The sequence below is a fragment of the Ananas comosus genome, linkage group 11 (assembly GCF_001540865.1).
Source record: "Ananas comosus cultivar F153 linkage group 11, ASM154086v1, whole genome shotgun sequence".
Taxonomy (NCBI): Eukaryota; Viridiplantae; Streptophyta; class Magnoliopsida; order Poales; family Bromeliaceae; genus Ananas; species Ananas comosus.
The window spans coordinates 9,952,116-9,964,997 of record NC_033631.1 but is presented as its reverse complement, the minus strand read 5'-3'; the positions used below and the strand labels follow the sequence as shown (position 1 = coordinate 9,964,997).

Here is a 12,882-nt window from a genome sequence, read left to right as displayed (position 1 = left end):
TTTATGGGGTGGGATGGAGAGGAGGGAAGGGGGGGGCGTAAAGTAAAGTGTTTAGATTGTGGAAGGCAGGTAATCATCAATCTTAGAAATGTAAATCCCCCGAAAATTGGGGGGTGTTTAATCAAAATTGTTTGTTCGTGGTTACTGGTTAGGCGAATTCTAATTCACGGAACGAGCCAGCCATTCAGAACGCATGATGCGTGGTTTCTCGGCGCCATCACTACATATTCTTGCCCCGCAGATCACACGGAAAAAATGCTCACTCTCGCTCAACAGAAATTGTAGAGTTCCATTGCAATACTACTGATAGCACAGATTTTCATGCTATCGAAGCTGTTTTCAATAATGCGATTTTCAAATCGACGAACAATTCTGTTAGATTTAATCTATACTATTGAAAGCATTTGAAAATCAAATTTTATAATTTTTCAAAATTATTTATCTATCGAATAAGTAGCCTAAAAATGAACGACGAAAATTAAAAATTTCATAAAGATAATGATAAAATACTTGAATTTAAGATAAAATGTACTGATTTTACTTAAATAATGAAAAAAAAAATTATAAAAAATTCATCAGGTTTGAATTATTTTATATAGTTAAATTTACAAACATATCATATCGATAATTAAAATTATCAATTTGAGATATTTTAATCACTAGTCAAATAAAATTACGAAATTTAATTTTCAAATACTTTCAATAGTATAGATCAAGTTTAAAGGAGCTGCTCGTTGATTTGAAAACTGAAGCCTCTATGCTACCGAAAGAATAACAGCCTAACTCTAATTAATATAGCTTTATTTTAAAATTCTGAAGACGAAAAAAAGCTGAGCATCTTTTTTTTTAAAAAAAAAACAAATTATTATATTAGAAAAAGGTACGATTTAAATTAACTCATTACTAGTTTTTGTTTCACTCGACTTAAACCACACTATTGGGCTCGTGTTGGATCCTGTTACAACACATTAATTCCGGCCCATTCAAGCCCATTGAGAAGCACAATAGTATTAAAAAAAAAAAAAAAGAAAAGAAGAAGAAGGGCTAATTATGACGAATCCGTACCGTGTAATATTTTTTATTTGTAATGTGGAGGAATTTAATTGATTATAATTAATATACCCACTTCAGGAATGACACGGTGGATTGTCAACAATAAATAACATATAAGAAAATTTTTTGCAAAATCCAAAGCATTTTCTTATGAAACTACTTCACTCAAACCAAAAAAGAAAAGGAAAGTATATTAATTGGAACCTCCAAATTTATTTATAAGATCTGCTAAGTACCTACTCGCATGTCAACTACTCATTAAGAATCTAAAACATATCAAATAGGGCTTTTTGTTTATATATCCTTCACTACTACTGTTTAGAATTTTTAAATTTTCGAAAATACTCTCCTAAACTCCATGTCCCATTAGTAAACTCTAGGGATAGGAATATATTTGAAGAATTTTTTTTTTTTGTAATAAAAAAAAAGACATTTTGGTCAACAGAAATATATTAGATATTTTTTGTAGTTTTGAAGGGCATATTAGATATTATTGTTATCTCGTTAATCCGAGGACATCTTAATTTGCAAATAGACAAATGAAGATCTCCAAAGCTCAACTAACCATTCTACTGGAGCATTTGTCACAAGTTTTTGTTTCCTTATTAGTTCGGAGCACTAATTTTGATGCTATTAGGGCAATTAACAATCCTGTTAGTTAATATCTTAAGGTTGCACTTGCTTTAATCAGAACTTAGCCAAATTATGCTTCAATTGCGACCACAGAAGAGTGTTTGCGTAGTTTGCAACCATAAAGCCATTAATGTTCATAAATAATAACATGTTGGATAGATCATACTTACTCAATTATGATATGATTTTTGTGCTCCCATGAAAGAACGGAAAAGCATCGTCTACAGAACCCAATAACCCCTTCGCAGATAGCATCTATAATGATACAAAAATAACATGTATTACATGTTATGCATGTATTACTTTTCAACAAATTTGGTTCTTTATGGTACAATTATTTGATACTTGTTTACAGTTACTCACCCATTTAATTAATTCTTTGTTGGATTTGCACCGAATCATTCATTAAGTAGAGTTTCTAATGGACCCAGATGTGTACTAGCTAGAGTGAGCCATGGAGAGTTTCTTAAATCATATTTAATTACATCCATGATAATGTGGGGCTTGGATAATCTGAGACTTTATATGAGAACATATCTTAATGATTTGACTTGCCTTGTTATTAAACACTATTTCAAATTGAGGGGGACCAAGTTTGCTGAGCTCATGAGGAGTTTTTGGCTCCAATTAAATTAGCTGACCACTTAGGTTGCGATTAAGGTGATAAAACTGATAATTTTTAAACTAATCATTGAGAAACGGGGAGCTAATTAACGGCCCGTTTGGTCTTACTGAAGTTTCTGTAGAAATGCCTTTTGATCAGGATTCCCAAAAAAAATTATAAAAGTTTGTATATCAGAAGTCTTTAATAAACCTCATGCTGAAGCTAGAAATAGAAGTTCCAAACTGAACCTTTTATCTTTGATAAAGTTATTTAAACATTTGATTTAGTTACAGCTAAATTTATTTTAATTTTCTAGATTTGGCTTTTATTGCTAAAAGTAAAGAAGTTACTCCAAAACGCAACAACTTTCTATTGGAGCTAGAAACAAAAGTTGCAAACTGAAATCTTTGATTAGCTACTTAAACATTTGATTTAGATCTAAAAAGTCTCGATTTTCTAGATTTTTGTTGCTCAAGTAGAGAAGTTATCCCCAAAGCAACACAGTGTAGATGGTAAAATGGATCCACGATCGAGGGAAAGAGACATAAAAACCCTAATTATTGGTGTGGTTTTGTGTGGGCTAAGAATAGAAAATATAGTGAAGAAAGAGAGAATTAAACTTTTTATACTACTCTTTTTTCTCCTTTATGATAATAATAATGACACTTGCATTTGCATGTATTATGGGGCATTTATTGAACTCTTCTCTGTTTAAGTGTATCTGCATGTGTTGACCCAATCATAAATAAGGCCACTTAAAATCCTGATACTTCATTCTTTTTTATGAGACAATGATGTAATAGTGTTGTTTGTTTCCAAATTATGAAAAGATATTGGAGCTACACTTTTGATCAAAGTTGGACATAACATCAACTATCATCAACTTTGACTAGTCTACTTGTGATCCCTAAAGCTGGAATTGTAATGGCATAAAGGAAAATGGAAATGATAATTTTATTAAACTTTCCCATTTTTAGGCCACTCATCATGCTTTGTATCGATCACTCTTTATCTCAATCTTTTCACACTTAGGCCAATAAAAGTAAAGCGTGTAGCTGCTTTTGTGCTTTTTATTCAATTCTCTTTAGTTGTTTGTGGGGTTAGTGTTGTTACAAAAGCCAAAAAGAAAAAAAAAAAAGGTTGCACGGTGCAAAAATACCATAGATAGTCGTAAAAGAAACAAGTAAACGAACATGAACAATATATATGTGGTTTAGATATATATGAAGCCTACGTTCACGGCTTAGAAACCCTATTCTCTAAAGAAATCAATGTTTTCATGTAATGAAAACTCAAAAAAGGGAGGTGTAAATAAATACAAACATCAAAAACTAACTAGGATTAGAATATTTTTCACTCACATTCTCTCAAATTTTTATACTGGATCGTTATATACATAGTCAGATTCAAGAATTCGATACAAATGTAATTAGTTAACAACGTAATGAGTACCTTCTTAACAAAAGATTCGCCAAATTCTGGACAAACTTTTTCATCCTGATCTAGTTCATGGTCTTCCCCTTCTTTTAACAAACCTCTTTAGCACTTTAGCTTTGGACTAATCTCTTTTTGTCTTTCTTTTGTTCTTTTTCTCTTTATTCTTTTTCTTTACTCGATCTCCTTTGTTTCCTTTTGCTTTACCCAAACAGAAGCAAAGCTGGAAAAGCCATTAACCATAAACTTATGCTTTGCCTATTTGGAGTCAACATTTATATATCCAAAATTTCAACCACCACGTGTCAAATATGTATATATAGGTTGGAATCATAAGAAGCAAAATTACAAGTATTACTGCATTGAAATAGCTCCTTGCAAAACAACATGAAGCAAAAGTTTCTCTTGAAATGCTATTCTGCAAGATGGAAAAGGAAAAACTGCACAAGTGGTTAATTGGGTTACCATTAAGGTGTGACACAAATAGCTTTTTGAGTATTGGCATGGGTCGGATATACATATGTTTTTCGTCAAATTTATCAGCGTCAAAATCCCGGTTTTGTAAATTTAGAATCTTTCTTTGATATAGAGTATTAAAATATCAACTCTGAGAGCTTACATAGTATCATAGCAAGAGATTTTGAGTTTGAATTTGGTCTTGTCTACTCAAGAAATAATCTAAATTCAACCTAATTAACTAAAAATAGAATAAGAGGTGTATATAGATGTAAATGGCACATGCATAAATATATAGATTGATCAATTTGCAAATCACTTGACTGTTATCACCCAACAATCAATTCAAACTTAGAGGAGAAGCTCAAAATGATTGTTCGAACCGAATCCAACTGAAATAGACTTGGTTTGGTTCGGTGTGGTTCCTTAGTAATTTGGTTTCACTTCCATAGTCCATACAAGCATGCACCATGCATGGTAACATGGGAGACACTGCAAAAAACTCCTCCTTATCCACAACAATGAGTTTTCCTCAGCAAAAGGGAGCACCAATGAAGCTAGTACCACAACTGTGTGTAAAAACTCCATCATCGTATACCTAATAATTTTCACCAAGGACCTAACATTGAGTGAAAGGCATTGTAGCTATGAAAGGAGAAGTAAAAGGGGGCTAGCTGCATGAAAAAGTGCAAATTGAGGGACATAAATAAGTTAAGAAAAGAGAAGAGCACATGGAGAATAATTTCCACTTCATAATATTAATGTGAGGCCACATGCGCCAACTCATGCAATTGAAAGAGGCCAACACAGTTAGGTATGTGCAGGGTCATCATGGCTTCAGTTGTACTAGCTAGCCAGCTAGTTAGTATCATAGTTGAAGATCTCTTAAAGAGATCCATCAATTGTTTGGTTATAATTTATTTGAATTTGAATCTTTAATTATTTATGATTGTGCAGGATGATAAAGGAAGTGGATAAGTTTATCCATTATTGGTTTTCTCCAACATGCATGGCCTAAACTGTGTAGGAGATAGAGACTTTATTTAGTGTTGTAGATATGGTTGCCCAAGGGATGCTTTTTTTGAGGAAAATATTGCACGCTACTTGCTTGATTCATTTAGAAGGTGAATTAAGCTACATGGGTGGGATAACAAGACCTCAAGGGTGGCGGAAAAATGAGACAACATTGAAAAAAAAAAAAAAAACCGTTACCAGGGTCTCTCTACTGATCAGAGATTCTCCTACTGAGAGATTAGCTGTTTATCTTGTAGATTCCATGTATAGGGTCCGTCTGGGCCATCCTAAAAATCACTCCATTCCTGGTCTCCCAAATTTAACCCACAAGCAAGCTATGATACCAATTTGTCCGTTGCTCGTGGGTTGTCCCCCTCCGACCTTTCCAACTATCCCACACCCGATGTACGTCTGCTCCCAAGTCTCCTGATTAGACATCCTTCAGCGACACCACCATAAGAAATCTGGAGAACACGCACCGAGAAAAATGATGGTGAACAGTTCCTACTTCAGACCCACACAGCATGCAAGTCATGTTCCCAAGCCATCCTCTTTTTAACAAATTATCTGCAGTAAGTTGCCTCTTCCTGAGGACGAGCCAACAGCTAGAACACTTTCACTTTAAGAGAAATATGAAGCCTCCAAATCTTATAAGAATGGGCATCCCTCGTGCCCCCATTGCACAATGCAGCATATGTAGATTTCATAGAAAAATGCTCGTTTGGGCTCCACCGCCAATACACACGGTCTGTTCCTTGGCCACTTTCACCTTGCCCAAGGGATGTTTGCATGCAAATGTGGTCCATCATTCAAAACATCAACATGCCCTCTTAATATTTAATGGTGATTAAAGAGAGGAAGACAAAAGAATCATGTACAGTCGAATTGAAGATACAAAAAATTGTTTTAACTTGTGTATATATATATATATATATAGAATTAGGCTGGAATACTATTAATAGTAAAACGTTTTTTTTGCAATCAAGTTTTTAACCCTTGGATGAAAAATTGTAGGGTCAGGATGATATTAAACGGTTAAAGTTGAGTAGTCCCCCTACGGTTGAGTGGTCCCCACTGGGTTATAGTATTTAATCCATTGGATAGAAATAATGAAAAGAGTTGATCCAAAGGCTAAAAAACTGGTAGCAACAATGAAATTTTGCTACTAATAGTAGCCCAGGCCAGTCCAACTCATATATATATATATATATATATAGTCCGACTACTATACTATCGATAGTATCAACCCCTTGATACTATTGAGTTTTCTACCGTTAGATCTACCCTTTGAGTTTTCTGCCGTTAGATCTAGATAGTTTAAAGTATTTTCTATCAAAATTTGAAGAAATTTAGATTCTTCTACACCATTAAACTCTAAACTCGTCATAGTAGCCATTGAAAATTGACAATTTTGAAATGGTTTGATCATAAAGTAAACTATGTCGAAAAAATATAAAATTTTATTTTTAAAAACTGTAAATACCCTAGATCAGTTTTAACGGTGTGGATCGTTGATTTGAACATCCCAAGATAAAAAATGAGACTATAGTAGGCCCGGTACTATATATAGTATATAGTATAGGAGACTAGCTCTATATATATATATATATATATAATATGAAGAGTATCTTTACATATAAGCTTAGGGGGTGCTTGGTTTCTGAAAAAAATTGTGAGAAATTGTTACTTGAAAAAGAAAAAAAAAAAGATTTTCATGAAAGAACACTTTTTTCATAGTTTTTATTTTTCAGATTATAGAAATCTGGAAAAAGAAAAAAAAAGGTTTTCTAATGAAATCTAGAAATCCAACTAGAAAATTATTTTTTTGTTTTTTGGGTTGGATTCAAGTCTTTTAACACTCTAGTTTTATAAAAATTTAGTTAACACTTTCTAGCTTCTAGGAATGTCAATGATATGGATATTTTATCCGAATCTGAATCCGAATAGTGAATTTATTCGATGCTAAATGGATATAGTTTCGAATACGGAAATATAAAAAAAAATAAAAGCAGACGGATTTGGATTCGGGTATGGATTTTGTCTAATATCCGATCCAAATCCAAACCCGACCCGAACCGGAATTATTTTTTAATTATATATTTGCATGTGTATTTTAAAATTTTAAATTTAATGTAATATGTTTTGAAATATGGTAAAGGAAAATAATTATTCTGGGTTCAGGTTTTCAGATTCGGATTTGGATATGAATATTTAAAATCTGTCGGATTCGGATTTCAAATTTGATAATCAGATTCGGATTCGAATTTTTAAAAATTTGCCCCGAGTCCGAAGTGTGGGAATTATTATATTACAATAAAAGAGGCCAATCGTGGGGAGAATCGGTTGGCATCTGTGTCCATGGCTTCATTTAATTTGACTTAGCCAAAATTACATCGCATAAAAGAAGATGGATATTTTGGTGGGTTCACTGACAAATCCACCTCTAGTGCCTTGTTTGGCCTCATTCCTTTCTATTAATTCTTTTAAATATAAATTTTATAATAATTTACCATGTCAGTAAATAATTTTTTTTTTTTTTTATTCTGTTGTGATTAGTTCCCTACCTTGCAGTGCATAGCGATCTGATAAAGGATAGCAACTCATTCAAGGCCTGGGCTTTTAAATTTTTTTCCTCGTTATTTTTAGTTCGTTTTACTGGCCCAATTTCTCTCGGCCCAAAAATTGGCACAGGCCTTTGATCACTGAGCACTCTTTGGTTGAAACCGACTTAGGTTTCGTTTTGGATTGCGAGGAGATTGCGTTATGTGCGGTGAAAAAGTACGTTGAAAAAATACCTGTTTGTTTCCGTACGTAATATTGCTCTCCGCGTTGAAAAAATACCAGTTTGTTTCCGTACGTAATATTGCGCTCCGCGTTGAAAAAATACCTGTTTGTTTCCGTACGTAATATTGCGCTCCGCATATCATGATGAGTCGGTTATGATATATTTTCTACAGTCCCACTGGAGAACGCAGAAGTATATCTCTATATTCTTTTTCAACAACTCCATTTTATCTAATAGCGTTAGATAGGCTTCAATACCAAACTAAGCCTCAAAGAACTGAACCAAGACAGTTCAGTTCAGGTTTATAAGATAATTCCGTTGAGTTCAGGTTTATCTTAAAAACAACAATTTTAAGAAACAAATCAATCACAATTATATCTGGCTTTTACTAGTTTAATTTATTTGAATTCAAATTAAAATTTCTATAGAAGCCAAATGAACCAAACCAAACCATCAGAAAATTTTCGGCTCGCACGGTTTTGGTTTGGTTGACCCCTTTAATTCGGTTCTATTTGGTTCGTTTTGGTTTTAGACAAGTACCTAAAAACCGAACAGAACCAATCGGCCGATCCCCGTAAATAATTATTTTTGCATGAACCGACCGTCCCTAAAGCAAGTGGCAAAAGGCTTGGTGGTTGGTACCCGAAATCCCAAGTTCAAATCCTAGTTGATTCAAAATTTCAACTAAGTTTATTTCTAATTGAAATTAAACGAAGCAGGTAGCGTGCTACCTATCTCTCCAAAAAAAAATATATTTTTGCATGAAATGTTTGGTCACCCTCTCAACATAGACCGTTGTGAATAAGTTAATTTTTTTTAATTTCCGCTCCTCTAACTTTTGTTCTTTTTTTAAATTTTAGTTATTCTAGTTATTAAGTTAAAAAATTTTGTTAAATTCAATCGGTTAATTAGATATTAGTGGTTAATTATGCTAGTTTTACCTACTATATATAAAGCAACTAGAATAATTAAATTTGATGAAATTATTAGAAATCTTGACAAAATACTAATCTTATTATGGTCAAAATTACTGTTTTTTGAGAAAAGATAGCACGCTACCTGTTTCATTCATTGAAAATATGAATTAGGCTACCAGGGCCTCGAAGGAGCGGCGCGAAAAAAAAAAAAAAAAAAAAAAAAAAAAAAAAAAAACCCCGCTATGGTAGGACGTCTAGCAGTTTATGCACACAGCTCCCAGAATTTCAGCAGCTCCTTAAATCTGTACACCGCTACGAGGGGATCTAGTTGGATGTTTCGAAAGATCATATCGTTCCTAGCCTTCCACATAGTCCACCAGCACGCGGCTAATTCAGGAAGGCTATGACTCGTATTCTGCCATCTTTTCTTCACCATCCACCTATCCCAGATATGAATAACATCGTCTCCCATTTCCGTAGCTTGAATATTCTCCACACCCACCCACGTGGTCAAAATTACTTGATTTCAAAAAAGCAATAGTTTAGAAAGTGTCAAAAAGGATTTTTTTTTTATTTTTTGAATAGATACACTAAAAATACTTGATATGTCCGTGTTGACAATATAGGAATGAAAAGTGCATACAATTACCAAAATGCAATAAAACACAACGAACAGGTTGAATCCCTTCCCAGCTCCACCAGGAATCAGAAAATGAATGATATAACACAAGAGCAAACTCCTCTCCAGTAAGAGAAGAAGAAGAAGCAATGAAGTTTCCTATGATGATGATGATGATGCATCTATAGACCCAGAAATCAACAAACCCAATTCAAAAGAACACATAAAATTCCACCACCTGGCACCAATTACCAACCTAATAAATGTATATATGTATATAAAATATGCATGCCCCGGTGCCAAGTAACTCCATCTTAAAAGTAAATCCATCTTAATTATTAGTAGATATTATATATTGCTTTCCCGGGCCCTGTGCTCCTTCAAACACTTGACAAAGCCATCCACGTACTTGTCCTGCATCTCTACATCCCCGACCACTTTGCTCACCTCCTTGGCCTTGGCCCTCACCTTCGCGCCCTCCTCCCCGGCCACCACCTTTCTCACCGCCTCAGCCACTGCGCTCCGGCTGAAGAACCCGCTGTCCTCGTCCCTCTCCACCTCCACACCCACGCCCTTCTCCGCCATCGCCCGCGCGTTCAGCCCCTGGTCGGCGCACACCGGCAGCAGCACCAGCGCCCGCCCGTGCTGCAGGCCCTCCACCACCGAGCTCCACCCGCAGTGCGTCAGGAACGCCCCCACCGCATCGTGGCCCAGCACCTGCACCTGCGGGGCCCACCCCGTCACCACGAGCCCACGGGGCCTCGTCCGCTCCTCGAACCCCTCGGGCAGCAGCGCCGCCGCGTCCTCCGCCCCCGCGGGCTTCCTCAAGGCCCATAAAAACGGAACGTTCGAGAGCTCCAGGCCCAAGGCCAGCTCGCGCAGTAGCTCGGCCGTCAGCACGGCCTCGCTGCCGAGGGCGACGTAGATCGCCGACCCCGTCTTCTGGGCCTCCAAGAATTCGAATATCCTCGGGTGGTGGGCGCTCAGGTTCCCGTCGGCGGCTTGGGTCGAGGGGAGGAGGCCGAGGGGGACGACGGGCCGGTCGTGCAGGCCCGACAGGAGCGGGAACCAGTCGGGCTCGAGCTCGGGGCAGGACCGCTGGGCGACGATGGCGGCGCCGGCGAGGCCCATCTTGAGCCGGGCCGACTCGGGCACGCCGGAGGCGTTGGGGAGCACCGAGTCGAGGAAGATCCGGAGCAGCTCGTGGCGGCGGAAGGCGACGGCGGTGGGGAAGGGGACCCACCTGGGCGGCCCGATGAAGTCGGCGGGGTTGGTGCGGCCGAAGAAGGCGGCGGTCGAGGCGGGGAAGGTGCTGAAGAAGACGGCGGGGAGGGAGGCGGAGGAGGCGGCCCAGTAGGCGGCGAAGTCGTGGACGACGAAGTCGGCTGGGGAGCAGCCGGCGACGAACTCGGCGAAGAAGGGGCGGAGGGAGTCGAGCGACTTCTGGAGGGAGGGCGGAGTCTGGGGGCAGGTCGGCCGTGGAGGAGACGGGGGGAGGTGGGGGAGGGCGACGAAGGAGAGGAGCGGAGTAGCGCCCGCCGGAGCGGGGAGCCGCCGGAGGAGCGCCGCCGGGGCGAGGAGCGAGACGCGGTGGCCGCGGCGGGCGAGGGCGCGGCCCAGCTCCAGGAACGGGAGCACGTGCCCGAAGGCGAAGTAGGGGAGCATCACCACGTGGAGCTGGTCCCGTTCTCCCTTCAGGTTGTTCCCATCCGCTGCCGAGTAATCCATAATTAGCAATTAATAAAAAATAACTAATTAATTAAATGGATAATTGGTAATTTATATCTATCTATGTATCTATCAATTTATGTGATGGATAGAAGACTGGTGAGGTGGAATGAGAGAGAGTGGGGGCTTTGAAGTGAGAGGGAAGGATTTATATAGAGAGGACAAGAAGAGGATTAAGGAGACGTTGGTATGATTAAAGTGTGATTAGGTGTGGCTCTGTGATTGATCAATGAGTTCTCTAGAAGCCTACTTATGGCTAGAGCTAGAAGCTTAGTAAGTTAACTGTAATTAATTTGTTGGATGTGAAATATAAACTTATTTAGTGTACACGTTTCTATATCATTGTACTCGTATATATTAAAAAAAGAAAATTATATGTGAAAAAAGTTCTTTCTATTATAAAAATTGAACCAACATACTTCAAGTCATGTTAAAAAGGGATAGTTTGATATCTATAGTTGTTGTTTTTTTTAATTCTTTTTAAATACTTATCTATATAATTTGATGTGTTGAAGGAGAAAATATAAAGCAATTAAGCTTCAAACTTAGGACTTCGGGTATCAACCATTAAATTTTTTTCTCGATTTATTTAAAAAAAATGTAAAAGTAAAAAAAAATTATTTTAAAATTTTTATTTATTTTTGCCTAGTAAAAACTTTGTATGAAAGGACTATATATAATTCTCGATACACTTTTATATCTTTTGATATACAAATTTCTATTCAAAAAAATAAAAAATAAACAAACGAGATCTAAGTTTATTCCTAAAATGGTGAACAAAATGAATTACATGCTATCTTTCTCTAGCTCAAAAAAAAAAAAAGAAGTAAAAAGCTAATACATGCTCTTGAGTTTAAATCTATGAACATATATTTTTAGATTGAGTAGATTCCTATCAAGTTTGTGTAAGTTGAAATAGGATTCATAGCTGCAGAAAAAACTCCAACTGTAGCCAGACTTTTTTTTTTTCGATATTTTAAAATATATCAACGCGATTGATTGAAATATGTTAAGATAAGATTCAACATTGATTTTGGAGAGAGACGTACAAAACAATACGCGTGCATGTTGCATGTACGTATATTTATCGAATAGGAGGATCACGTGCATGTGTGCATTAATTAACTCAAAGATAATTATTAAAATGTCCGCTGCTTAATTATTAGTTATTGCATGAATCTCGCTTACGTTAACTAATGGCGAACCCAATTTCAATTAGCTAAAACCATTTCAAAGGCACGAAGTTAATTTCACGTAGTTACACTTGATTTTTTTTTTTTTTTTTGAGAAAAACATAGCAAGCTACCTGCTTCATTTTTTAGGAAAATGAACTAAGCTTACAAATGGAAGCAGCCGAGGCCTCCAAGAGAAAAGAAAAAGAAAGAAAAGACGAAAAAATAGAGGACAAAAAAACAAAAGGGAGGACGCCACGCAACTAATCAAAACATGGATCAAACTCATAAATTCAATTTAGGGAAATTATTTTATTCAAAATCAGTGTGCTTGAATCATTTGGGCCTTTGGTTTGTGAGTTCCATATGCACCAACGTGTGCTTAGAATATTTTGGAATCCGACTTGCAGGTAAGGGTGACAATTTTTGATACAATTCACAAACTTTAAAACGATTGGACATAAAGT

The 12,882-nt window shown here is 36.9% G+C and overlaps 1 protein-coding gene across 1 annotated transcript; it reads right to left on the bottom strand.

Annotated features, from left to right (window-relative positions):
• LOC109716985 (putative UDP-rhamnose:rhamnosyltransferase 1) lies at window positions 9,438-11,583 on the bottom strand. Its single transcript, XM_020242619.1, has one exon. It carries the CDS (start codon window positions 11,241-11,243, stop codon window positions 9,864-9,866), a length of 1,380 nt encoding a protein of 459 aa, XP_020098208.1. The 5' UTR covers window positions 11,244-11,583; the 3' UTR covers window positions 9,438-9,863.

Bases quoted from the DNA above. Each gene is read 5' to 3' on its own strand.
- LOC109716985 (XM_020242619.1), bottom strand. From the start codon at position 11,243: ATGGATTACTCGGCAGCGGATGGGAACAACCTGAAGGGAGAACGGGAC.